Source organism: Lissotriton vulgaris, chromosome 2_1 (genome assembly GCF_964263255.1).
Source record: "Lissotriton vulgaris chromosome 2_1, aLisVul1.2, whole genome shotgun sequence".
In the NCBI taxonomy this organism is placed as follows: Eukaryota; Metazoa; Chordata; class Amphibia; order Caudata; family Salamandridae; genus Lissotriton; species Lissotriton vulgaris.
In genome coordinates, this window is record NC_141687.1 from 90,551,355 (window position 1) to 90,575,994 (window position 24,640).

General features: G+C 48.3%; 1 protein-coding gene across 2 annotated transcripts in view; it reads right to left on the minus strand.

Annotated features, from left to right (window-relative positions):
* METTL16 (methyltransferase 16, RNA N6-adenosine) overlaps positions 1-24,640 on the minus strand; it is a 499,291-nt gene that overhangs the window by 306,216 nt on the left and 168,435 nt on the right. For both annotated transcript variants that reach the window (XM_086954516.1, XM_086954515.1), the window contains exon 3: positions 9,092-9,291. In XM_086954516.1, coding sequence (XP_086810642.1) covers positions 9,092-9,291 — 200 coding nt within the window. The remainder of the gene's footprint in view (positions 1-9,091; positions 9,292-24,640) is intronic.

The window sequence follows — 24,640 nt, forward strand, 5'->3', positions numbered from 1 at the left end:
TGATGTGGTGGTGTCCCCGAGTGATGTGGTGGGTGGTGGTGCCCCGAATGATGTGATGGTGTCCCCGAGTGATGTGATGGTGTCCCCGAGTGATGTGGTGGTGTCCCCGAGTGATGTGGTGGTGTCCCCGAGTGATCTGGTGGTGCCCCGAGTGATGTGATGGTGTCCCCGAGTGATGTGGTGGTGTCCCCGAGTGATGTGGTGGTGTCCCCGAGTGATGTGGTGGTGCCCCGAGTGATGTGGTGGTGTCCCTGAGTGGTGCCCCTGAGTGATGTGGTGGTGTCCCCGAGTGATGTGGTGGTGTCCCCGAGTGATGTGGTGGGTGGTGGTGCCCTGAGTGATGTGGTGGTGTCCCCAAGTGATGTAGTGGTGTCCCCCAGTGATGTGGTGGTGTCCCCGAGTAATGTAGTGGTGTCTTCCAGTGATGTGGTGGTGTCCCCCAGTGATGTGGTGGTGTCCCCGAGTGATGTGGTGGTGTCCCCGAGTGATGTGGTGGTGTCCCCGAGTGATGTGGTGGTGTCCCCGAGTGATGTAGTGGTGTTCCCCAGTGATGTGGTGGTGCCCCGAGTGATGTGGTGGTGCCCCGAGTGATGTGGTGGTGCCCCGAGTGATGTGGTGGTGCCCCGAGTGATGTGGTGGTGCCCCGAGTGATGTGGTGGTGCCCTGAGTGATGTGGTGGTGCCCTGAGTGATGTGGTAGAGCCCCGAGTGATGTGGTGGTGTCCCCGAGTGATGTGGTGGTGTCCCCGGCCCCCCGAGTGATGTGGTGGTGTCTCCGAGTGATGTAGTGGTGTCCCCCAGTGATTTGGTGGTGCCCCGAGTGATGTGGTGGAGCCCCGAGTGATGTGGTGGAGCCCCGAGTGATGTGGTGGAGCCCCGAGTGATGTGGTGGTGTCCCAGAGTGAATGAGGTGGTGTCCCCGAGTGATGTGGTGGTGCCCCCGAGTGATGTGGTGGTGCCCCCGAGTGATGTGGTGGTGCCCCCGAGTGATGTGGTGGTGCCCCCGAGTGATGTTATGGTGCCCCCGAGTGATGTGGTGGTGCCCCCGAGTGATGTGGTGGAAATTTGTCTGACAAAAAACTTTTTTGCATTTGATCAGCAATATTTTCAACAGGTCAAGGGTACTTCAATGGGGGCTATTTTTGCCCCCAACCTGGCGATACTCTTCATGGATAAAATTGAGACTGATACCATACTGACGCCATCCAACCCGTTTTCGTCTGCCATCTCCATTTGGAGCCGTTATATCGACGATGTTTTTTTAATTTGGAATAACGATTGTGACAGTCTCAACCAATTCATCCATTGGCTTAATAATAACTGCTGTGGACTCACATTTACCAGTACAGTTGACACCCAGTCCATTCCTTTCCTTGACCTCACCATCTATCAATGTGATGGTTCGTTACACACCCGATTATACCGCAAACCCACTGAAAGAAATACGCTGTTATGCTATAACAGCAATCACCCAAGAGCACTTAGGGATTCCCTGCCCTACTCTCAATTTCTCCGTATCAGACGTAATTGTTTTGCTAGAGAGGATTACTTTAGGGAAGCCGCAGTCCTATCTACTAAGCCGAAAAACAGGGGCTATCCAAGTAGATTGGTCAGTAGAGCAGTCAAACGGGCATGGTACTGCCCAAGGGAGGTCCTCCTCTGTCCCAAAGAAAAATAATCCAACTCAAGGATAGCATGTGTGACTACATTCCCACCTGCATCAAATGCTGTGAAAAAGAGTATAATCAAGCATTGGCCTATCCTCAATGCAGGTGCCTTGCTCATTGACCGTCCTTTGTTCGCTTTCAGGAAAAGCTTGAATCTTAAGGACCATTTGGTCAGGGCCCTTCTCCCAAGCCCCCCCACACGTGACACAATAGATTCCTTGTGGACTCAAACGCCGCTGGAGGGGAATGCCAAATGTGGATCATGTAATGTTTGTGATTTTACCATCGAAGGCAAATGTTTTGTATTTAATGATGTCACTGTCAATTGCAAAAGTTTCACCAACTATAATAGCAGCGATGTAATTTATTTGCTCCATTGTCCTTGTAAACTTATATATGTTGGACAAACTAGGCAAAAGATCAAAACAAGGATAGGTTAACACCGCAGTCGGATCCGCTGCAAGACCCCCAACGCTCCTCTGGTTGACCATTTTACGGAAAAAGGACACCGTGACAATGACCTCAAATGGACCGTCCTTAAATCTGTTAAGCTGCCGCCCCGTGGAGGAGACATTGGACATCTACTTAACAGAGAGGAGTTGAAAATGATCCTGCTAATGGACAGCATAAGGAATGGACTAAATCGCAATGAGGATAGGACTTCCATTCTTTAAACATGTACCACTATGTCAGACTATCGACAGCCTGCTTAAGCTGAAATCTCACTGCCTTGAAATTTTAAGAAATGCTCCTTTTCAATGTCACTTGCATGGCCAGTTGTAAATTATTTTATTGCACTGGTATCCTGCGCCTTATTCACTTACTTTCACGCTTATCACCACTAGCGCGTTTATAAACACTATTGCACATCCCCTCACTGTGCCGTCCACTAACCCCATTCCAATATGGCCGCCGTATCTGTAAACCTCTGCCCGTTCCAAAATGGCCGCCATATCTGGTTAGTCCCAGCAATTCAGCCCCTCGTTCTATGGCCGACCGTCTATTTCTATGATGTATGCCCATAGTCCAGCGTCTGACCGGTGCGATTCGGCCCTCCAGACGTCTGCAGCAGTTCCATTCGGAACTCCCAGGTAAGCGCTGTTCTAGATCTTGAGCTTATCCCTTGCCTCCATGTCTAGACACGCGGATATTTAACCCGTGGTTGGTTTTTCTTAACAGGTGCCTCATTGCAGGCATTCACCGCTTGCGGTACATCCTTCTTATCCTTAAATCTAGCCTCATCTGGGAATTCCCTGAATTTTGGGTAAGCGCTAACCGCTTTTATTGCAATTCTATTCGCTTATCCGTTTTTCATTACCGTAACCCCCTGTCCTCTCGACAGCGTTCCTGATCCGGACCCTCCTATACTAAAGGCAGCGGTTCCGCTGTAGATTCCTTCCGCACCATTTAGGTAAGCCCACCCCTTCAGATCCCCTTGCATCCCGGCATGGTTATTCATTGTTTAATTTGTCCCTCATTGTTTGGTTTCCTGTCACTAGATGTCGGAGCCCGGAATCCTCGCGGTCACAATTCCGCAGTTGTTCGAGGCTAACATATAATTGGCCTCCCTTGCTCATCAGCCTAGGTAATTGCACACTGCCGGCTCAGCCCGACCTAGTCTAAAGAACATATCTCTGGTCACCTGAAAAACCTCCACTGGCTTCCCGTCAATAAGAGGATCACTTTCCGGCTCCTAACCCACGCACACAAAGCACTCTACGAAATCGGACCAGAATGCCTCAACACACGACTGTCCTTCTACACCCCCTCCCGCCAGCTACGATCATCCAACCAAGCCCTTGCCACTTTACCTCGCATCAACAAAACCACCATGGGAGGTAGATCCTTCTCCTACCTGGCAGCTAAAACCTGGAACTCACTTCCCACTTACCTTCGCCTTACCCAGAACCACCTAGCATTCAGAAAGCAACTTAAAACGTGGATATTTGACAAGTAATTCCCCACCCCTCTTCAAGCGCCTTGAGACCCTCTGGGTATGTAGCGCGCTATATAAATTCTCTGACTTGACTTGACTTGACCTTATTGTATGTTTGACACTGGTCTGTATGACACTTGCTTGGTAAGCACCTACACGCATGATAGTCCATATCCCAATTCCCCCTTTTATTTACCCTTATATTGACACTTGCGCCGTGTTTGACTGGCACTGAATTATTGGCACTCACCTACACTTATGGCAGTTACCACCTTAAAGCATGGCGTGTAAATCGAAACTGCTCTATGCTATTGTTTGAGGTTAGGTGGTTAATCTATGTTCCCTATATGTTTTTATCTCTCCCTTGCAGGGCTTTAAGTGGGCCGGGTCTCAAGGGGTCTGAGCACCGGCAGTTTTTTTCAGGGGGCTTCAAAACGGGTCTCTATCGGGCTCTGTTTTGAGCCCTGACACAGGCAGTCCGTTTTTTTCCCAGACTGCAGTGACAGCTGTTTGCTGTCACTGCAGTCTGGAAAAAAGTGCCAGGGCGCAAAACAAAGCCTGATAGAGACCCGTTTCGAGACAGCAGGCACATGGATGTGCTCTGCTCACACTGCTCACTTCTCAGTAGTAGAGAAATTACAGCATGACGTCATGCCAGGGGAGCCTTGTGGGGAAGGGAAATCCTTCATTTTCCTTCTGGATTTCCCTTCTCTTTCTGAAACTCAGGAGCAGCAACATTGTGGTAGGGTCACCAGGGATTTAATTGGAAGTTTTGTCAATATTATATACAAGTCAACATAGTTGCAGCTTGTTTATCTTCTGCAAGTAATAACCACTGACAAAGCCAATATCCCTTACTTAATGTAGGTCTGATGTTACTTGTATCAAATATCTGGATGCAATGACAGAAACAGCAAAATACAAGTCGGGCAGCACACTATGCTAAGCACAGATTTTTTGCGTAAGTGATTTAAAGCCACGCCTCTGATTACACTGACCACGCCCCTTTGAGAGACCCCCCAGTTTTTTCATCCCACTTAAAGCCCTGCTCCCTTGTAATTACAGGCTTTTATATCCAAGCAATACATTGGTTGTCCTGATGATGATCCTTGATTTAAACAGGATCAAAACGCCGTTGACGGTAAATGTATTCTGAACATGAGTTCACTATTATGTGCCATAATTGCGTTTTTTCTACATGAGTTAAGCTAAACTGATTCCATCTATTTTCTAGCTACTCACAAATTGTAAATTGCCTGAGAAACTTCCTACCCCTTGTATATTGTTTGTCTAGCCTTGTTGGATACAGGATTGTGTCCCACTGTATATGTTTGTTTGATATTTTTTCATTACCGTATCGATTAAATTTGAGGTCCGGCTGAACTTCCTTTGTATTATAGCGCAGATTGTGGCCTATAATTATTTAACATTGTAACTCCCTTTTCTAAGGACCGTTGTTGCTTATTAATACTAATACCCTTGGTCCTTGCTTACCGAGTGGGTTCTCTTGTTCCCTTCAATACTTTCAGCAAATTGGGGCACAAACTTAAAGTAAAATTCCAACTTCCTGAGATATTTTACCAACTCCTCTTTACCCTCTGGTAAGGGTGAATGATAAGTTCCCAATTGCCTCTACATAGCTTTCCTTGGGCTGAATACCAGTGCCAGTTGTCAAAAGCCCTAAATGCTCTATTTCAGGGATATTAATTTGAATTTTTCACACTTTAATGTCAAACCAGCTTTTTGCTATCTTCCTAATACATCAGGCAACCTTCTATTGTGTTCACCTATATTAGATCCAAGCACAAGCACACTGTCCAGATTAATACACCTTAACACCTCTACTCCCTTTAATACTCTTTCCATAGCTCTCTCTGAAAGACAGTGGCTGCAGATATGAGTCCAAACAGCATCCTTAAATACTTATACATGCCAAAGGTAGTAATAAAAGTTGTTAAATGTTTTGAGGCTGAATCAAGCTCAATCTGATGATATGCCGAACTCAAATCCAATGATGAAAAATGTCTAGCACCGTTGAGAGAACTCAACATCTTATTGATATTGGGCAGTGGATAGTGATCCACCACCACTGACTTGTGGAGTTCCTTCAAGTCAACACACAATCTGGCCTCCCCATTGGCTTTGCGTGACATTACAACAGGCACAAGCCATTCAGAGGATTCCACCTCTTGTATTATACTATTTCTATCAACTTCTCTAGTTCTTTCCTCATGCTCTCCTTGATGGACAAAGGTACATTCCTCACCTTGGCAATCTTTGGTTTAGCACCCGCTTTGACCTTAATTGCATGCACATAATTCTTGAGACAACCCAAGTCCCCTTTAAATACATCGTGAAATTTATTTTGTAACCCATCACAGCCATCTGAGATAGAGCTTACCACTGGCATATCTCTCACTCTGACCGCTGGACTCTCATTAGGATCAAGCTAGGCAAGAAGACCCCTTCGGAGATACCAACTTATAAGGGATCCCCTTTGGTGGAAACATAGATTTTCACTGGTAGGAAACGGTTCTTGAACTCAATGGTGCCGCAAAAAATATCCTACCAATTTTATTGGCTCCCCCCCCCATATATTCTACGTTAAATCCCCTTCCTTTGCTGTTTTTGTTCTTAGAACACCTAGGGTATCTAAGTAATCTTGGCTCCAGAGTCAAATAGAATTATTACAGATTCACCATTAACCTCCACCGTTTCAAGGGGCCCCTCAGATGTGTGATCTTTAGTTTGCAAAACTACTACCTCACCTACAACATCATCTCCTTCACAGTCTATCTCGCTGACTTTCTTTATGCTGCGAGATGTCTTACAGTATTTTTAAAATTACCCTTCTTGCTGCAGTTCCTACACACCGTTTTCCAGCGTTGGCACTCTTGTAATTTACCATGTGACCCACAGTGCCTAAACAAAAACACCTACCCAAAAACACTTTAGCGGGCTTGCTGTGTGTACCCCCTCTATCTTGAGATACCTTACCGGTCACTGTTTTGTCTTGTAATGCATTTCCAACATTTGACCTATTTTGTACCAGTCTAACTACCACCTTTTCACTTTTGGTGACTCGTGATAACTCATTACGAATTATTTCTACACATGTCTTAGAATGCTTGTGAGTCTTTGCCGTGGTCAATACTTTTGACCACATAGATTCTTTGGCTTTTTCCAGAGTACAACCTAACATAAACTGATTCCTTAGACGTTCTTCACTGGATCCGCCAAATCTACAGGTTGAAGCTAACCTGTGTACCTCAGTTCTATATCGCTCAACCGTTTCTCCTTGACTTTGCATCCTGTTCCCAAAGTGATAATGTTCAAGAACTATGCTAATTTTAAGAAGGAAATCCAAGTCAAGTCTCTTGAGACATCTTTCATACTTATTTAGATTTGCTGTATCAGCATCCAACAAGTAAGGCGGATGTTCAAAAACATCTTGACCCTCAAAACCAAGACGGTGAAGCAATAACTACATTTTTCTTTCAGCACTAAGTGATGTGTCACACACTCTCACATAATGCATGAACACCTTTTTCCACTTCTTCCAAGGTATGGGTAGAAGACCAGGTGATACCAGAAAAAAACTGAGGAGCAGTGACATTCTGCATGACTAATAGCCCCTTTCTATTATACCTATTTATCACCTGCACTTTGAAGAAAATTCAATGGCTGAGGATTGTCAAATAAGGATAGCAAGGATAGCCAGTCAGTTAGAAAGAAAACACACTCAGAAAACAAAATACATGCATAAACACTACCATACACGAATTGCCACTTACTCCTGAAGCCTCACTACTCTCCAGTACTTGGCAGTAGAATTGTGTGCATACTAAGTGATTCACACAAAAGCATAGTGGTGGCAATGCCTACTTGCGGATGCACATCTACTAACTGAGTCAACCGGAAAGTCGTATAGACGTCTGTTTAGTAAAGTGTGGTGCTCTCCAGGCAAGGAATCTCTTTCCACCCTCAAAGAGACACACTCTAGAGAGAAACGTCTCCGTAGATTAACAAATGCATACACATATGCAGAGGCACACAAAATTAGTCCATCTTATATCATAGGCAGTAACCAAAGTAGTAATTTTCAAGGTCAAGAGGTATAAGAAAAACGACTGGCACCTTAAAGCACAACGCACCAGTAAGTAATGTGTGAAGGAAGATTCTGTATATCTGTTATCAGACGTAGGTTTTTCAAAACTATACCCCACTCTAATCTACCCCAATCTCAGCCACTCCAGTTTGCCACAACCTACCAAACTCCAATCTACCCCACTTCAATTCACCCAACCTACCCTTCCCCAATCTACCCACCTTCAATCTACCTCAACCCCATTTCCCCCCCCAGTCTCTAATCTGCCACAATCCACTCCACTACGATCCAATCTACCACACTCAAATCTTTCCCACTTCACCCCAATCTATCCGACTCAACTCCGCCTCAATCTATCCCATTCCACTCTACTCAATTTATCACACTCCACTCAAATCTACCCCACTCCAATGTACCCCAATACAACCCACTCCACCCGTTTCCAGTCCAATCTACCCCAATCTAAATTACCCCTACCAATGTCCACTCCAATCTATCCCACTCCACCACCATCTACCCCACTCCACCACCATCTACCCCACTCCACCACCATCTACCCCACTCCACCACCATATACCCCGCTCCACCACCATCTACCCCACTCCACCACCATCTACCCCACTAAACCACAATCTACCCCACTCCACCACAATCTACCCCACTCCACCACAATCTACCCCACTCCACTGTACTGCAATCTACCCCACTCCACCGTACTTCAATCTACCCCACTCCATCCACCCAATCTACACAAATCCACTCTATCACACACCAATTTAATCTTGCACACTCCTAAAATCTATCTACTCCACTCAAATATACTCCAGTCCGCTCCAATCTACCCCACCCAACCCCACCCCAATCCCCCCAACTCCACTCCAATACCCGCTCCAATCTACCTAACTTCAATTATCCCTCTTCAATCTACCCCACTCCAATATACTCCACTCAAATCTACTCCACTCAAATCTACCCCTTTACAATCCAATCTACCCAACTCAAATCCACACTATCTACCCCACTCCACTACTCTTTAAACTACCCCACTACACTACAGTCTTCCCCAATCTATCTCACTCCACTCCAATCTTGACTCCTATCCAATCTATTCAATCAATCTATTATAAGAGACCTACTGGCTTTGCCAATGCTTTTTTTTTTACCACCTTATTGTCTTTAAAACATACTAATACAGTAGTTAATCCAACTTTAGAGCAATCGTTTTAACTTTTAAAACAGTTATAATGGATTTTAATGTCAAATCAAACGCAAAACGTATTAATCCCATTGCCCAATTCAAACAGTCCTAGACTTAGGTGCACAAATACAGCGCTAGCTCGACCAAGTGCCCCTACTAGCATTGGTTGGGCTCCTACATTACCTATGTCAATGCCCCGCCGCAACATTTTCTTGTCCGACTCATGGTGTCCAATCATGTCTTCAACCCAGTGGATATAATTTAGCCTCAGAGGGACAGTAGGAATAAGTCGTTCCACAGGTATATCGATCACAAGTCCGAAATCTTCCTTCAGCAGCGTGCAAGTCAGAGCTCGGACAGCCTCAGGGTTCTTAAAATTTAAGCTGAAAAAACAAACATATAATGCACTTAATTAATTATGGTAAAAGTATATATCATATTAATGAATCATGGACGGCAGAATCTGGTCCTCAAGGGCAGTCAATCGTATAACATGCGCACAATATTATCAGAACCCATGAGTGCTGCATGAAACTGCACTCATGATAGAATCAAACCTCTTTAAACAAAGTGCATCCTGGAAGGACCATGTGCCATCTAACGGGTTAAGTTACCCTGATAACATACAGGGTTTATGATCAAGCAGAGGAGGTAGCACTAGGATCTTGGTAGGAGCTCAACGGATACCAGAATCCAAATAATATAGCTTTACACTATTTTTCCTCATTCGCCAGGACAACGGGCTCCAGGACCAAGGACACCATGCATGGCGAAAGTCTTGTTGAAGCCACTGGCATGAAGGTAGATGTGTTTGTCAATCATCATTATATTAAGCTTTATTCGGCTATATTTAAAACCATAAAAGCAACAAAAAAATACACAGAATATCACTACAATCAATACATTAAAACCTATCTCTACCCATAAAATCAATTCATAGATTCAATGCTCAATATAAGCACAGCGTTAAAAACACAGATCAACCATATTTTTTACGAATAAAAATAGCCTGCCTTATGAAAGTGGCAATTTCACGGCAAATCTTTAATGGACATAGTTACTGAAGAAAAATTAGAGTTGGTCTGCTTTGCCTAAAATTCCTTTACCTTAAAACAGGTGAAACACATTGGCTTCTCTGTACATCATAGTACATACAAACAAACAAAAAAGTGTATTGTGCTTAGTACTGAATGACCAGCACAAGGGTATTCCTAAGTGTAGCGGACCAGTCGTAAATCCCAGTTAATCTTACAAATCGATTAACAGTACTGAACCAAAATCTCGTTAAAACAAATCTGCCCTGAGGGTTATGTGCAATCTCCAAGCTAGGTTTGGAGGCTATTACAAGTTAGCAGTTATTAATTATAGATGGCACTAGGCTTAGCACATTCACTACTGAACCCTTCTACCTCTAGAAAATTCATCAAAAGCTTTTTTAAATCTCAGCTTACTTATTCCACCTAAGGTCTCGGAACTCCAAAAACTCTGCAAAAGTCCCAAAGCGCAAAAGCTTCAATATGCTGTATTCATGGAATATCCGCGGCTCAGTCCAGCAATAAGCCCTCCTCCTCCTGGGTTGTACCGCAAATAAATCCTCTATAAAGGGGAATACCCAGCTCTTGATGACAGCAAATGTTGCAAAGCCCTGGGTCACTGCAAACAAGCTCCTAAAACAGCCCTTTTCTGTTTTTAAATCTAGAAGGTTAGAGTAACCCCAAACCCCTGCTCTGGGCATTACCGTCGATTCGCATTTAACCCAACTCGCAATGGCTTCTTTCCCAGTTTAGCAGGAATATTGAATAATGCCGTAGCAGACTTTAAAAATTGAAGCTCTCTTGCCATAAGAAGATACTTTCAGGACTCTTGAATGTCGAACAGGACCCCAGAGATGTAAAAGTATTAGATTGAGATCATTTGACTTTCCCTACTTTAATTGACAGGATCTCTAAGCTATTATGGTCTCGCTGGGCAACATGCTCACTTTGCCACTGGATTCAAGCAAGCCGGGCTGAAGACGGCTGGAATGCCAGAAACCGGTCCTCGGAAGCTTGTTTCCGGTCCAGGGAAGACATGGCTTGGCAGTTCAGGCTGGACTGTTCCCATGAGGCACAGGGTCAGACTGATTTGCATATAGCCATGTCTGAACTGGGGTATCAGAGTGGGCTAAAGAACGGTAATGGATTAAACCCAGATCTGTTGACTGGGTGTGAGTGTTTGATTGATTCAGATGCTCCGTCCATCACCACCCTCTTTTGTACCGCTTTTGGCCGCCATAAGTGTGGCAGGGTATGCTCAGACGTGAGTCCCTTGCTCACTTTGCCACTGGATTCAAGCAAGCCGGGCTGAAGACGGCTGGAATGCCAGAAACCGGTCCTCAGAAGCTTGTTTCCGGTCCAGGGAAGACATGGCTTGGCAGTTCGGGCTGGACTGTTCCCATGAGGCACAGGGTCAGACTGATTTGCATATAGCCAGGTCTGAACTGGGGTGGCAGAGTGGGCTAAAGAACGGTGATGGATTAAACCCAGATCTTTTGACTGGGTGTGAGTGTTTGATTGATTCAGATGCTCCGTTTATCACCACCCCCTTTTGTACCGCTTTTGGACAACATACCACGGCATAGATTTGCCTCCCCTGCCGTCCCGAGACCCTCCTTAAACCAGGCAATCAAATCAAGACAGATCATAGTACGGTACAATGAGTCGGTCTGTCACCTACACACGTACACCTGAACATTTTTCCTACAGTGAAACATGTAGTAACCTGTGCCAGTTATTGGGCCTGAATGTTCACAGGCAATATTTTTGTTTGAATAAAATTGGTACTATCTCATACAAACTGTATCCGAAATATATTCTTCGGGCACCGCCTATCATGTACCGTAAAACTCAATAAAATCTGTTATTAAAAAAAGTGAAGAAATATGTGAGGCTATCATGGAATAGCATTCCAGGAAACACCAGCCCCAAATAGTATCCGGTTGAATTTTACAAACTGTTTGCTTCCGTACTAATGCCCACTTGCTTGGACTATTCAGAGACGCTATTCAAGACCTGCAGCCGCTGTGGGACCTGTGCAAGTCCACTGTAATCATGATCCCTAAAGCAAGGAGACCCCCAGAAGTATGTTCATCATACCAGCCTATATCGCTACTTTAAGAGATAGGGTTATGAGTTGTGAAGGATGATTGTCCTACACAAGTACTAAATTCACAACGTTCCCATCATTGGGAACCAAGTACCTTTGCTGTAGCACTGGACTCTCTCAGGGTAGAGTACTGCAAGGCTTACATGAGAGGTGGTGTGGGCTACTATCCCCAGCTGACTACTACACAACAGCAACACTCAATAAATCATCATCTAGTCAGTGCTCTTTCTCATAAAAAGGTAAAGGACTTTATTATAGACACACCACTAAATACTACACACTATTTACAAAAGTGTACAAGCAGCTAGATGTAAATAACATTTGTGTCACCCCTAGAACAGTTCACCTCCTCCCCCATCAACCTCTAGATTCACAATCACATCCTCCCACAGTTACCATATCACAATATAACGGGGTCTCATTATCAATAAGACAGGACTACTGGCTTTGTCAGGGTGTTACCACATTAGTAAACGCAAAAACATGTTATAAACCCCCAGTGCAACACCACTGAAATCAAAGAGGATAGTACAAACATTCAATACTATTCACAGAAGCTACAGGACCCACAGAGGTCCCCTCACTCCAGACCTATGTACAAAAGTACAGGATCCAGGAGTGCTTAAAAACATGACCAGCATCTCCTGGGGTCAAAGACGTAATCCCTTGGCAGACTTAGGGCGACTTTCTGGCAGCCTCCCAAACATACTTCTTTTAATTCACTGATGTGTCCCTGCTGGGACATTACAAGAACGCATACACAACGGTTGCAGCCCTCGTGTGGGTGCTTCGGCGCCTGAGTCTTTACTTTGAGATGAGAGGCTTTGCACTGCAACTTTTTCGTCCTTTTTCTCATCTCAAGCGGCTTCATGCCACACTCTTCATTTTGAAAAGGCCTGTGTGATTAGCCCTCTCGTGGGGCACTCACTATCCCACAGAAGGCTCAGCTGTGGAGGGCTGGCATCCTCTTCTGCCTCAGAGCAGTCTGGAGCAGCAGTGCTGAGTGCTTCCTGCTCCTCCAAGACACTGGAATGGAAAGAGGGGGCAGGCACCCACCAATGCTCTCATTGGTTCAGCCCTACTGGCAGCTTCACTGTGGGGAGTGAGATGGCTCTTTTTGTACTCCTGCTGTCCCATGGAGATCAAGACCCCCGGGGACAGGACTTTTGCAGCTGCCCCCGAAGGCGGCTCTGGGGAAGGGGCTTCACGCACACCCCTTATTCATTAAAAAAAATGATGAAGGTTGCACCGACCCCCTGGGTATGGCACTCCCCAGGCGCAGTTGAAGACTTACGGCGGAACGCTATGTACTTGGTTGTCTGCCCGGTCCCTCAAGGGGACCATGCATCTTGCTTCATTTTTGCTGGCTTCGTATGGCCGATTTGCTTAATTGTGCTCCTATGGACCAGCTCTAGCTTCTAGGAGCTCTTCTCCTCAATATTGAGACCAAGATCTTGTTGAAGATTCTCACAGGCAGATTGGTAAAGATAGTAAGAACCCTGGTGCATAAAGACCAACAGTATAGTGCTATGTCTGATGGGGGTACTAACATTGCATTAGACTTCTACACCTAGCTCTGGCCAGACAGCATGAGCTGAATGGCCAATTAGTTACTTCTCCTCAACTTTTAAAAGGCATTTGATTCCGACAATTAGAAATTCCTGTTTCAATTTTTGACCAAACTAACCTTTGGTCTCTGGTTTTTCGCCTGTGTGGAGACTCTCTATTTGGAGCCTTAGGCCGGAGTGAGAGCTAATGGAACTATGCCTGAACCCTCTCCTATTACGATGGGCACCTGAGAGGGCTAACTCCTGCCCTTCTATTGTCTGCCCTATCCATCGAGCCACTGGCAGAATGGATTAGGAGACCCATGCTGGTGTGGGCCTTCAGTACTTTTTTTTATAGGGCCCACCTGCAACAGGCCACTTGATTATGAAATTCCTTGAAACTTATGACTCAGACCTTACAGTCAACTTGGAGAAGTCGATTCTGGTTCCAATCGCAGTAAAGGGAGCAGGGGTCAGGGGAATCTCCTGTAGGAGAGTAGGGTCTGCAATCCCATGATCACCCAGATTTTTCGCTTTTGTTTCACTGGTTTACGACTTTCTCTGGCTGTGGGCCTGCTAATCAGACCCACAGCCTGGCTGTTCTCTTTCTAAATTACGACATGTACCCTAGGTGCATTTACCAATTGGTACTGGGCCACCTTATCAGACCCTGTAACTCAGGGCATGGGTGTACCCAGGGCCGCCAGGGGCTGCAGCATGTATTATGCCACCCCTGGCTGGCCTCCTAAATTTGACACAACTGGCTGCGTGACAGCTGGGGCGAAGTCGTGTAAACACACTTTGCTTTAGATATAGTAGCACTATATCTAACCCTACAATGGACACTCGAGTTCCTATCAGTCACTCCTATGGCAGGCCTTGACAATCCTGAAGGCAGAGTGCATGGGCTCGTGTGAACTAGGCTCTGGCCCGAGCCGAGTCCGGTTGCAGCTTGCGGAACCAAGACCCAATGGCTGTTCCATGATAACGCGTACCATATCGGTAACTTCGGTGTCGCGTTATCAAGACATGTCGAGTAAGGTGTCATACGAATCGGGGTGCTGCCCTCTCACCAACTCTGGCGACGAGGTTAGCATTCCGCCCTTCTAGAGGGACACGACATGTACGTAACTGTGAACCCCGGTTAAAGTTAACTAAAGCCTCAGCTCCACAAAATGGATGCTGCCACCACAGACACGAGTCTGACCTCCTGCTGCTGGGAGTCCTTCCAGCGAGGAGAGCTTGGACAAAGGGTTTCCTGTCGAGGGCGGTGTTCGCACCGTCCCAGACAGGGTTTGTGTATTCTGGGTAGGTAGGGCTTTTGCGAGAAGGTGACTGCGGAGTGGCACCCCGGTGCTCACTACGCATCTGCCGGTTAGAACCAGTTCCAGGGGCGACAGCCCTGGCCTGGGGAAAGTCCGGCAGGGGAGAGGGGTGGAACTACCCCCCTTCCTGGTCCCACCCTTAGGGCAGGACCTAGTCATGTACCCACCCCTTTCTTTAGAATAAAGGCCGGAGCGGGGACCCTTCCAAATTAGATCATCTTTGATTCAAGAACTACTTTCTACGAAAGGACATTCAAGACTCTTCTCAAGATTTCTCCCTTGTGACTAAGGAGTAGTCACCCTGCATCAGCGGGCACCACCTAAGAACCCTGCGGTTTGCTGTAAGTCCTTCCTCAAGGAATCCGACGGCCCAGCTCGACGAGAACCGGCTTCCCTGGCACCTCTGACCTCTACCCACGTCATCAGCTTAGCGGTGCTCTGTGGGTGCGACGAGACCTCGAGGGACCGGCCATCATCAAAACCTGCACGCTTTCTTAACCAGCACGACCATCGAGGTAACTCTCTGGTGAGTGCTCTGGGGTCCGAGAAGCCCCGACCCTGAGCCGCTCCAGCATCGAAGTGCAGTCTCCCAGCATCTCCACGATCTGCGTGGGGCCCTTCTGCTCGCTGCTCAGCACGTTGTCTGGTCACTAGCCGCTGGCTTGTGCCCTTCTGTGACGCCATCCGGAAATCAACACTGCTGGTCTGGTTGCTCCAGACCGGCCCTTGCTTCCATCTTTTCGAGAAGCACCCCGGACCCTCCTGGTCCACTCAAGACGCCATCTTAGGCCCACCACGTGGCCCTGAGATTTGCCAAGGCTTGTTGCCCCATCCTGGGCCCAGCGACGCCGACAGCATCATCCTTCGTGGGACAGCTCGCACCTCCACCGTGGTCGCCGACAACGCCTCCTGGTCCGTGAGACTGCCGAGCCTAGCGTCGCCCACTCACCTGGTCGAGGTGACGGCCAACCGGTGCCTTCCTGGTACCCTCTGACTACTGGCTAGTAGTACGAACTTGGTCCCCTCTGCTTTCAGGTATCAACGATCTCTGATCCAGGCTTGGATCTCTACGAACTATTTATCACTGGTCGCCGGCCAGCAACTCCTTTTCTTCCGGCTCCTGGCTCATCAGCGAAGACCCCGACGCCTGTAAGACTTGTGCAGCCGCAGCCCTCGTGGCTAGGTAACTCGGCATTTCGGTGCCTGCATAGCCTCTTTACTCTAGGGTCCCGAATCCCTCGCTTCCGACTTGCCTTATCGGGTCCGCCCGAGACCTTAAACTTTCCGTGTCCTCGGACACTTGTTTTAATTGTGCACTTGAAGTATTTTCCCAAGAGATTTGGTTTGTGCTTAGTACCCTGTCCTCATAAAGAGTACAGGGCTGTTGTGATTCTTAATAAATATCCTGTTTATTTTCATAACACTTGTGTGGTGTCCTTTCACTGGGTGTTCAAGGGGTACATGTGTGGTAAACAGCTGGCTTAACGCGCCCTCTCGAGTCTTTAGCCTTAGATTGCTCGTATCCACGCTACTAGGATAGCTGGTCTATAGGTTGACTTACAACCAAACACCGTAAGGGTCGTTGGAACGATACATAGCGGTCGCTAGAATAGCGAACGTAGCATATCGGGCCAACTTCTCACATTGGTGAGCAGCGGTTGGGATTTGAGCTTGCTGTTGTTTTACCACACGTATCCTAAGAATATCTTGTTGAAAGATCACACAAGTACTGTTAGTACATATAACTAAAGCTTAGAATACTCTGAGTTCTACTGAACCAGCTGTTGTAGCTCCTCAAGGCTTAGCACACCTTGGCTGCAACTCTTAGCAAGGGAACAGTAGGTAAACACGTAGTGTAGGTAGGTGCATCACTTACACCACACTAGAAGCAGTATGTCGGACAAAGGAGGAAACTCTGAGTCTCCCCTTGTGTCAGTCGACCCTCCACAGGTCATCTCCTCAAGATATACTGCGCTTAACTTCCATGAGTTACGACAAGTATGTACCTCTAGGAAGATTAAGCAAGGGGCTAACCCCACCACCTCCTTTCTGATTGGTCTCCTAGAGACTTATGATGCCAGAAAGGCTGAGAAGCTTCTTAGCCATTCTAATCCAGAAGGAGACATGCCTCCCCTTGAGGGAACCAGAGACGATCCTGACCTCATCCACCTCGCAACTGAGAACGAAGATGCGGAGGACGATGAGGATGAGGATCCCTCTGGGGATGAGGCAGATAAGGGACAGGTAGAAGTCGTTAGACTAAGCAGGTCCAACTTAAGCAAACATGATAGTGGTACTGGGGCGCCCCCAGCGCTACTGTCAGGTCCGCTTAACATTGGGAATGGACGAGCCCGATCTCTGTCAAGAGACTCTGGCAGATCCCTTCAAACCAATGGCTCTCGCAACTCTTCGCAAAGAGGGATGACGTCCCCTCAGCGGAGAGTGTACGAAGCTAAGGAAAGGGCAGCTAATCTGAGGATCGAAAGGGAAGAACTTGCCCTGGCCAAAGAGAGGCTTGCCTTTGCGAGAGAGCAACAGTTAAGTGGGGTAGTCCCCACTGGTGGCAGCAATGTACCTAGCAATAGGGAAAAGAGTTTCGATACGAAACACCTTGGTAAGATAGTGCCCCCCTTTAAACAAGGGGACGACATCCACAAATGGATAACTGCTTTGGAGAGGGCCTGCACTGTGCAGGGTGTTCCCCAAAGTCAGTGGGCAGCTATCTTGTGGCTCTCCTTTGAAGGAAAAGGAAGAGACAAGCTCCTCACCACAAGGGTGGAGGACGCTAACGATTACCAAGTCTTGAAAAATACACTCGTTGAAGGGTTCGGCCTAACCACTGAGCAGTACAGGGTGCTGTTCAGGGATACCCAGAAAACGCAGTCTCAAGATTGGTCTGACTTTGTCGATTGTGCCACTAAGGCTTTTGAGGGCTGGTTGTTGGGCAGTAAGGTTACTGATTACAAAGGATTGTATAATTTGATGATGAGAGAACAAATTTTAAACAATTGTCAGAACCAGTTGTTGCATCAGCATCTTGTCGACTCGGATCTGACCTCTCCCCAAGAATTGGGAAAGAAGGCAGACAGATGGGTTCGTACGAGAGTTAAACAGAACCAGGGCCAGAATCAAGGTGGTCAGAAGAAAGCAGACCAGAAGGGTAAAGATTCTAAAGGGGAACAAAATGACCAGAAGTCTTCGACAGGTCCCCAACAACCCAAAGATGGTGGGGGTCAGGCTCCCAAAAAGAAGAAAGAAGGCCAATCCAAAAGATGGTGCCAGTACTGTAAAAGTAAATCTCACTGGTTTAGTGAGTGCACCAAGAAAGGAGGAGGGCAGACTCCTGCCACTGCAGCCCCTAAGGCACCTGTGCCCCCTAGTACAGTCAGCAGTGGTAGTGCGCCTCCCAAGGGTTTAGTAGGGTTAACCCTGGGTTCTGAGGGGCGTGACAACTTAGTTGGCACACTCACTCAGGCTGTCCTTGTCAGTACAGGGGACGTGGACGTGTCCCCCGACGTAAGTCCCAATACTTTGGGCAAATACCGACAGACGCCTTTCATAAATGGAAAGATGGTTCAGGCCTATAGGGACACTTGTGCCAGCGTCACCATGGTGACGCCTAACTTTGTGGACCCTGGACAGATCATGCCAGGTACAGAATTCCTGGTGACCAATGCAAGCAATGTCACTACCAATCACAGTATGGCAATTGTAGCTTTCTCCTGGGGAGGGGTAACTGGCCAAAAGAAGGTTGTAGTTAGTCCAGACCTCCCAGTGGATTGTTTGTTGGGCAATGATTTGGAGTCGTCACAATGGTCAGAAGTGGAGCACCGGACTCACATGGAAATGTTAGGTTTGCCCGCACATGTGTTCGCTGTGACCAGGTCACAGGTCAGGAAATGCCCCACTGAACAGGTGCTGGATCCTGGAACAACGGACCAGACACCTCCCAAGAAAAAGAGCAGTAGGGTTAAGGCTGCGCCTTCCCCCTTGCCCCAGGTCGAGGATCAAGTCTCAGAGGAGGCTGACCTACAGGAATTGAGGGAAACTGAGCCTAGGGAGTTCGAACTTGATCAAGTTGAATTCTTGGGTTCAGGGGGACCCTCAAGGGAAGACCTGGGGAAGGACCAGTTAGACTGCCCTTCTCTTGAACCCCTCAGACAGCAGGCTGCTGCTGAGGCTGCTGGGAACGCCACAGGTACCCACAAGGTATACTGGGAAGATGGACTCCTGTACACTGAGTCAAGAGACCCCAAGCCTGGCATGACCAGGAGGCTGGTTGTACCCTTGTCTCAGCGTGGTTTCCTACTTACCTTGGCCCACGAGATTCCCTTAGCAGGTCACTTAGGCCAGACGAAAACGTGGGACAGGCTCGTCTCGCACTTTCACTGGCCTCATATGAACGAAGATACCAAGGAGTTTTGCCGCTCCTGTGTCACTTGCCAAGCCAGTGGTAAGTCAGGTGGCACGACAAAGGCCCCCCTTATACCAATGCCTGTGGTGGGGGTGCCCTTTGAACGGGTGGGGATCGACATCGTCGGTCCCATGGAACCACCTACAGCATCAGGGCACAAGTTTATACTGGTGGTAGTGGATCATGCCACCAGGTATCCTGAAGCTATTCCCCTTAGGACCACTACAGCACCTGTTGTGGCAAGAGCCCTAGTTGGAGTATTCTCCAGAGTGGGCTTCCCTAAGGAGGTCGTCTCCGACAGAGGTGCAAACTTTATGTCGAGCTATTTAACTGCTATGTGGAAGGAATGTGGTGTCAACTACAAGTTCACTACACCCTATCACCCACAATGCAATGGGCTTGTTGAGAGATTCAACAGGACCCTAAAAGGGATGATTCATGGACTACCAGAAAAGCTTCGGCGTAGATGGGACGTCCTGATCCCCTGCCTCTTGTTCGCCTACAGAGAAGTCCCACAGAAGGGGGTTGGCTACAGCCCTTTTGAACTTTTGTACGGACATCCTGTAAGGGGACCCCTGTGTTTGGTGAAGGAAGGATGGGAGAGACCTCTCAAAAAGCCTGCAGCCAACATAGTGGACTATGTGCTTGGCCTCCGCTCGCGGATGGCTGAATACATGGAGAAGGCATCTGAAAACCTTAAGGCCAGTCAAGAACTCCAAAAAGCTTGGCATGACCAAAAGGCTGTCTTGACTGTTTAACAGCCCGGACAGAAGGTGTGGGTGTTGGAGCCAGTGGCCCCAGCAGCACTCAAGGACAAATGGTCCGGGCCCCACACCATCCTGGAGAAAAAGGGAGAGGTCACCTACCTGGTCGACCTGGGAACTCCCCGGAGCCCCCACAGGGTGCTTCATGTCAACAGGCTAAAAGCATATGTCGACAGGAAGGACATGAGTTTGCTCATGGCCCTAGATGAGGGACAGGAAGAGGAGAGTGACCCTCTCCCCGACCTGCTCACTCAGAATCCTGACGATGGATCGGTAGATGGTGTTGTCTTTTGTGGCAGCCTCTCCGAACATCAACAGAACGACTGTAAACAGGTTCTTCAGTCGTTCAGACATAGGTTTTCTCTAACACCCAGTCAGACCGATTGGTGCACCCATGAGGTTGACACTGGTGACAGCTTGCCAGTTAAGAGTAAAATCTACCGGCAGCCTGATCACGTTAGAGACTGCATCAAGAGTGAAGTGCAGAAAATGTTGGAGCTGGGAGTCATTGAACCCTCGGATAGCCCGTGGGCTAGTCCCGTAGTTCTAGTGCCGAAACCTCACACCCAGGGTGGTAAGAGAGAGATGAGGTTTTGCGTAGACTACAGGGGTCTCAATGCAGTCACTAAGACTGACGCCCACCCAATACCAAGGGCAGACGAGCTTATCGATAGATTGGCTTCGGCCAACTACTTAAGCACGTTTGACCTGACAGCTGGGTATTGGCAAATCAGGTTAGCTGAGGACGCCAAGCCTAAAACCGCATTTTCAACCCCTGGTGGGCATTATCAGTTCGTGGTGATGCCCTTTGGTCTGAAAAATGCACCTGCCACCTTCCAACGGTTGGTGAATCAAGTCCTTACCGGGCTGGATGACTTCTGTGCGGCGTATCTTGACGATATTGCTGTCTTTAGCTCCACCTGGGAGGATCACCTGGTCCACCTGCGGAAAGCGTTAGAGGCTCTGCAAGCGGCAGGCCTCACTATCAAGGCCACCAAGTGCCAGATAGGGCAGACACAGGTTGTATACCTGGGCCACCTTGTAGGTGGAGGCCAGGTTCAGCCACTGGAGAGCAAGATACAGTCAATCAGGGACTGGGCTCCTCCAACCACCCAGACTCAGGTTCGAGCTTTCTTGGGCCTGACTGGTTACTATAGGAAGTTTGTCAGGAACTATGGTTCAATTGTGACACCATTAAATGAACTGACAAGTAAGAAAATGCCAAAAAAGGTTCAGTGGACAGCGAGCTGTCAAAAAGCATTCGATGACCTAAAGCAGGCCATGTGCACGGCGCCTATCCTCAAGAGTCCGGACTACTCCAAACCATTCATTGTCCAAACAGATGCTTCTGAGTTGGGTGTGGGAGCTGTTCTTTCTCAACTGAATTTTGATGGTCAAGACCAGCCCATTGCTTTTATAAGCAGAAGGCTGACCCCTAGAGAGAAGAATTGGTCAGCTATTGAGAGGGAGGCCTTTGCTGTGGTTTGGGCCCTGAAGAAGCTGAGGCCATACTTGTTTGGCACTCACTTCAAGATTCAGACCGACCATAAGCCCCTCTTGTGGCTAAATCAGATGAAGGGTGAAAACCCCAAACTGCTTAGGTGGTCCATTTCCCTACAGGGGATGGACTTTACAGTGGAACATAGACCTGGTACTGATCATGGCAATGCCGATGGGCTCTCCAGATATTTCCACTTAGAACAAGAAGACTCACCTGGTAAAGGTTAGCTTATTGTTCCGACGTTTGGGGGGGGGGTCATGTAGGAGAGTAGGGTCTGCAATCCCATGATCACCCAGATTTTTCGCTTTTGTTTCACTGGTTTACGACTTTCTCTGGCTGTGGGCCTGCTAATCAGACCCACAGCCTGGCTGTTCTCTTTCTAAATTACGACATGTACCCTAGGTGCATTTACCAATTGGTACTGGGCCACCTTATCAGACCCTGTAACTCAGGGCATGGGTGTACCCAGGGCCGCCAGGGGCTGCAGCATGTATTATGCCACCCCTGGCTGGCCTCCTAAATTTGACACAACTGGCTGCGTGACAGCTGGGGCGAAGTCGTGTAAACACACTTTGCTTTAGATATAGTAGCACTATATCTAGCCCTACAATGGACACTCGAGTTCCTATCAGTCACTCCTATGGCAGGCCTTGACAATCCTGAAGGCAGAGTGCATGGGCTCGTGTGAACTAGGCTCTGGCCCGAGCCGAGTCCGGTTGCAGCTTGCGGAACCAAGACCCAATGGCTGTTCCATGATAACGCGTACCATATCGGTAACTTCGGTGTCGCGTTATCAAGACATGTCGAGTAAGGTGTCATACGAATCGGGGTGCTGCCCTCTCACCAACTCTGGCGACGAGGTTAGCATTCCGCCCTTCTAGAGGGACACGACATGTACGTAACTGTGAACCCCGGTTAAAGTTAACTAAAGCCTCAGCTCCACAAAATGGATGCTGCCACCACAGACACGAGTCTGACCTCCTGCTGCTGGGAGTCCTTCCAGCGAGGAGAGCTTGGACAAAGGGTTTCCTGTCGAGGGCGGTGTTCGCACCGTCCCAGACAGGGTTTGTGTATTCTGGGTAGGTAGGGCTTTTGCGAGAAGGTGACTGCGGAGTGGCACCCCGGTGCTCACTACGCATCTGCCGGTTAGAACCAGTTCCAGGGGCGACAGCCCTGGCCTGGGGAAAGTCCGGCAGGGGAGAGGGGTGGAACTACCCCCCTTCCTGGTCCCACCCTTAGGGCAGGACCTAGTCATGTACCCACCCCTTTCTTTAGAATAAAGGCCGGAGCGGGGACCCTTCCAAATTAGATCATCTTTGATTCAAGAACTACTTTCTACGAAAGGACATTCAAGACTCTTCTCAAGATTTCTCCCTTGTGACTAAGGAGTAGTCACCCTGCATCAGCGGGCACCACCTAAGAACCCTGCGGTTTGCTGTAAGTCCTTCCTCAAGGAATCCGACGGCCCAGCTCGACGAGAACCGGCTTCCCTGGCACCTCTGACCTCTACCCACGTCATCAGCTTAGCTGTGCTCTGTGGGTGCGACGAGACCTCGAGGGACCGGCCATCATCAAAACCTGCACGCTTTCTTAACCAGCACGACCATCGAGGTAACTCTCTGGTGAGTGCTCTGGGGTCCGAGAAGCCCCGACCCTGAGCCGCTCCAGCATCGAAGTGCAGTCTCCCAGCATCTCCACGATCTGCGTGGGGCCCTTCTGCTCGCTGCTCAGCACGTTGTCTGGTCACTAGCCGCTGGCTTGTGCCCTTCTGTGACGACATCCGGAAATCAACACTGCTGGTCTGGTTGCTCCAGACCGGCCCTTGCTTCCATCTTTTCGAGAAGCACCCCGGACCCTCCTGGTCCACTCAAGACGCCATCTTTAGCCCACCACGTGGCCCTGAGATTTGCCAAGGCTTGTTGCCCCATCCTGGGCCCAGCGACGCCGACAGCATCATCCTTCGTGGGACAGCTCGCACCTCCACCGTGGTCGCCGACAACGCCTCCTGGTCCGTGAGACTGCCGAGCCTAGCGTCGCCCACTCACCTGGTCGAGGTGACGGCCAACCGGTGCCTTCATGGTACCCTCTGACTACTGGCTAGTAGTACGAACTTGGTCCCCTCTGCTTTCAGGTATCAACGATCTCTGATCCAGGCTTGGATCTCTACGAACTATTTATCACTGGTCGCCGGCCAGCAACTCCTTTTCTTCCGGCTCCTGGCTCATCAGCGAAGACCCCGACGCCTGTAAGACTTGTGCAGCCGCAGCCCTCGTGGCTAGGTAACTCGGCATTTCGGTGCCTGCATAGCCTCTTTACTCTAGGGTCCCGAGTCCCTCGCTTCCGACTTGCCTTATCGGGTCCGCCCGAGACCTTAAACTTTCCGTGTCCTCGGACACTTGTTTTAATTGTGCACTTGAAGTATTTTCCCAAGAGATTTGGTTTGTGCTTAGTACCCTGTCCTCATAAAGAGTACAGGGCTGTTGTGATTCTTAATAAATATCCTGTTTATTTTCATAACACTTGTGTGGTGTCCTTTCACTGGGTGTTCAAGGGGTACATGTGTGGTAAACAGCTGGCTTAACGCGCCCTCTCGAGTCTTTAGCCTTAGACTGCTCGTATCCACGCTACTAGGATAGCTGGTCTATAGGTTGACTTACAACCAAACACCGTAAGGGTCGTTGGAACGATACATAGCGGTCGCTAGAATAGCGAACGTTGCATATCGGGCCAACTTCTCACATCTCCTAGATCTAAATCCACACTAACAAGTTCAGATACGTCATATATTGCTTGTCTTCACACATGCTGAGGCGCCAATATACCCTCCTTCTTAGGGTACCGAATCAAGATTTGAAAAGATGGTTGGCTGTTCCACTATTTATCCTCAGCAAGATAGCTCTAAATTAAATGATCGCACTTCTCCGGTGGCTATACACCATACAGAACTTTCCATCTAAGGTGGTGCCTCGGACTTTCCACAGAATCCATGCTTCAATGCCTCACTCTGGGATATTCTGTTGGCAGGTAGGCAACTTAC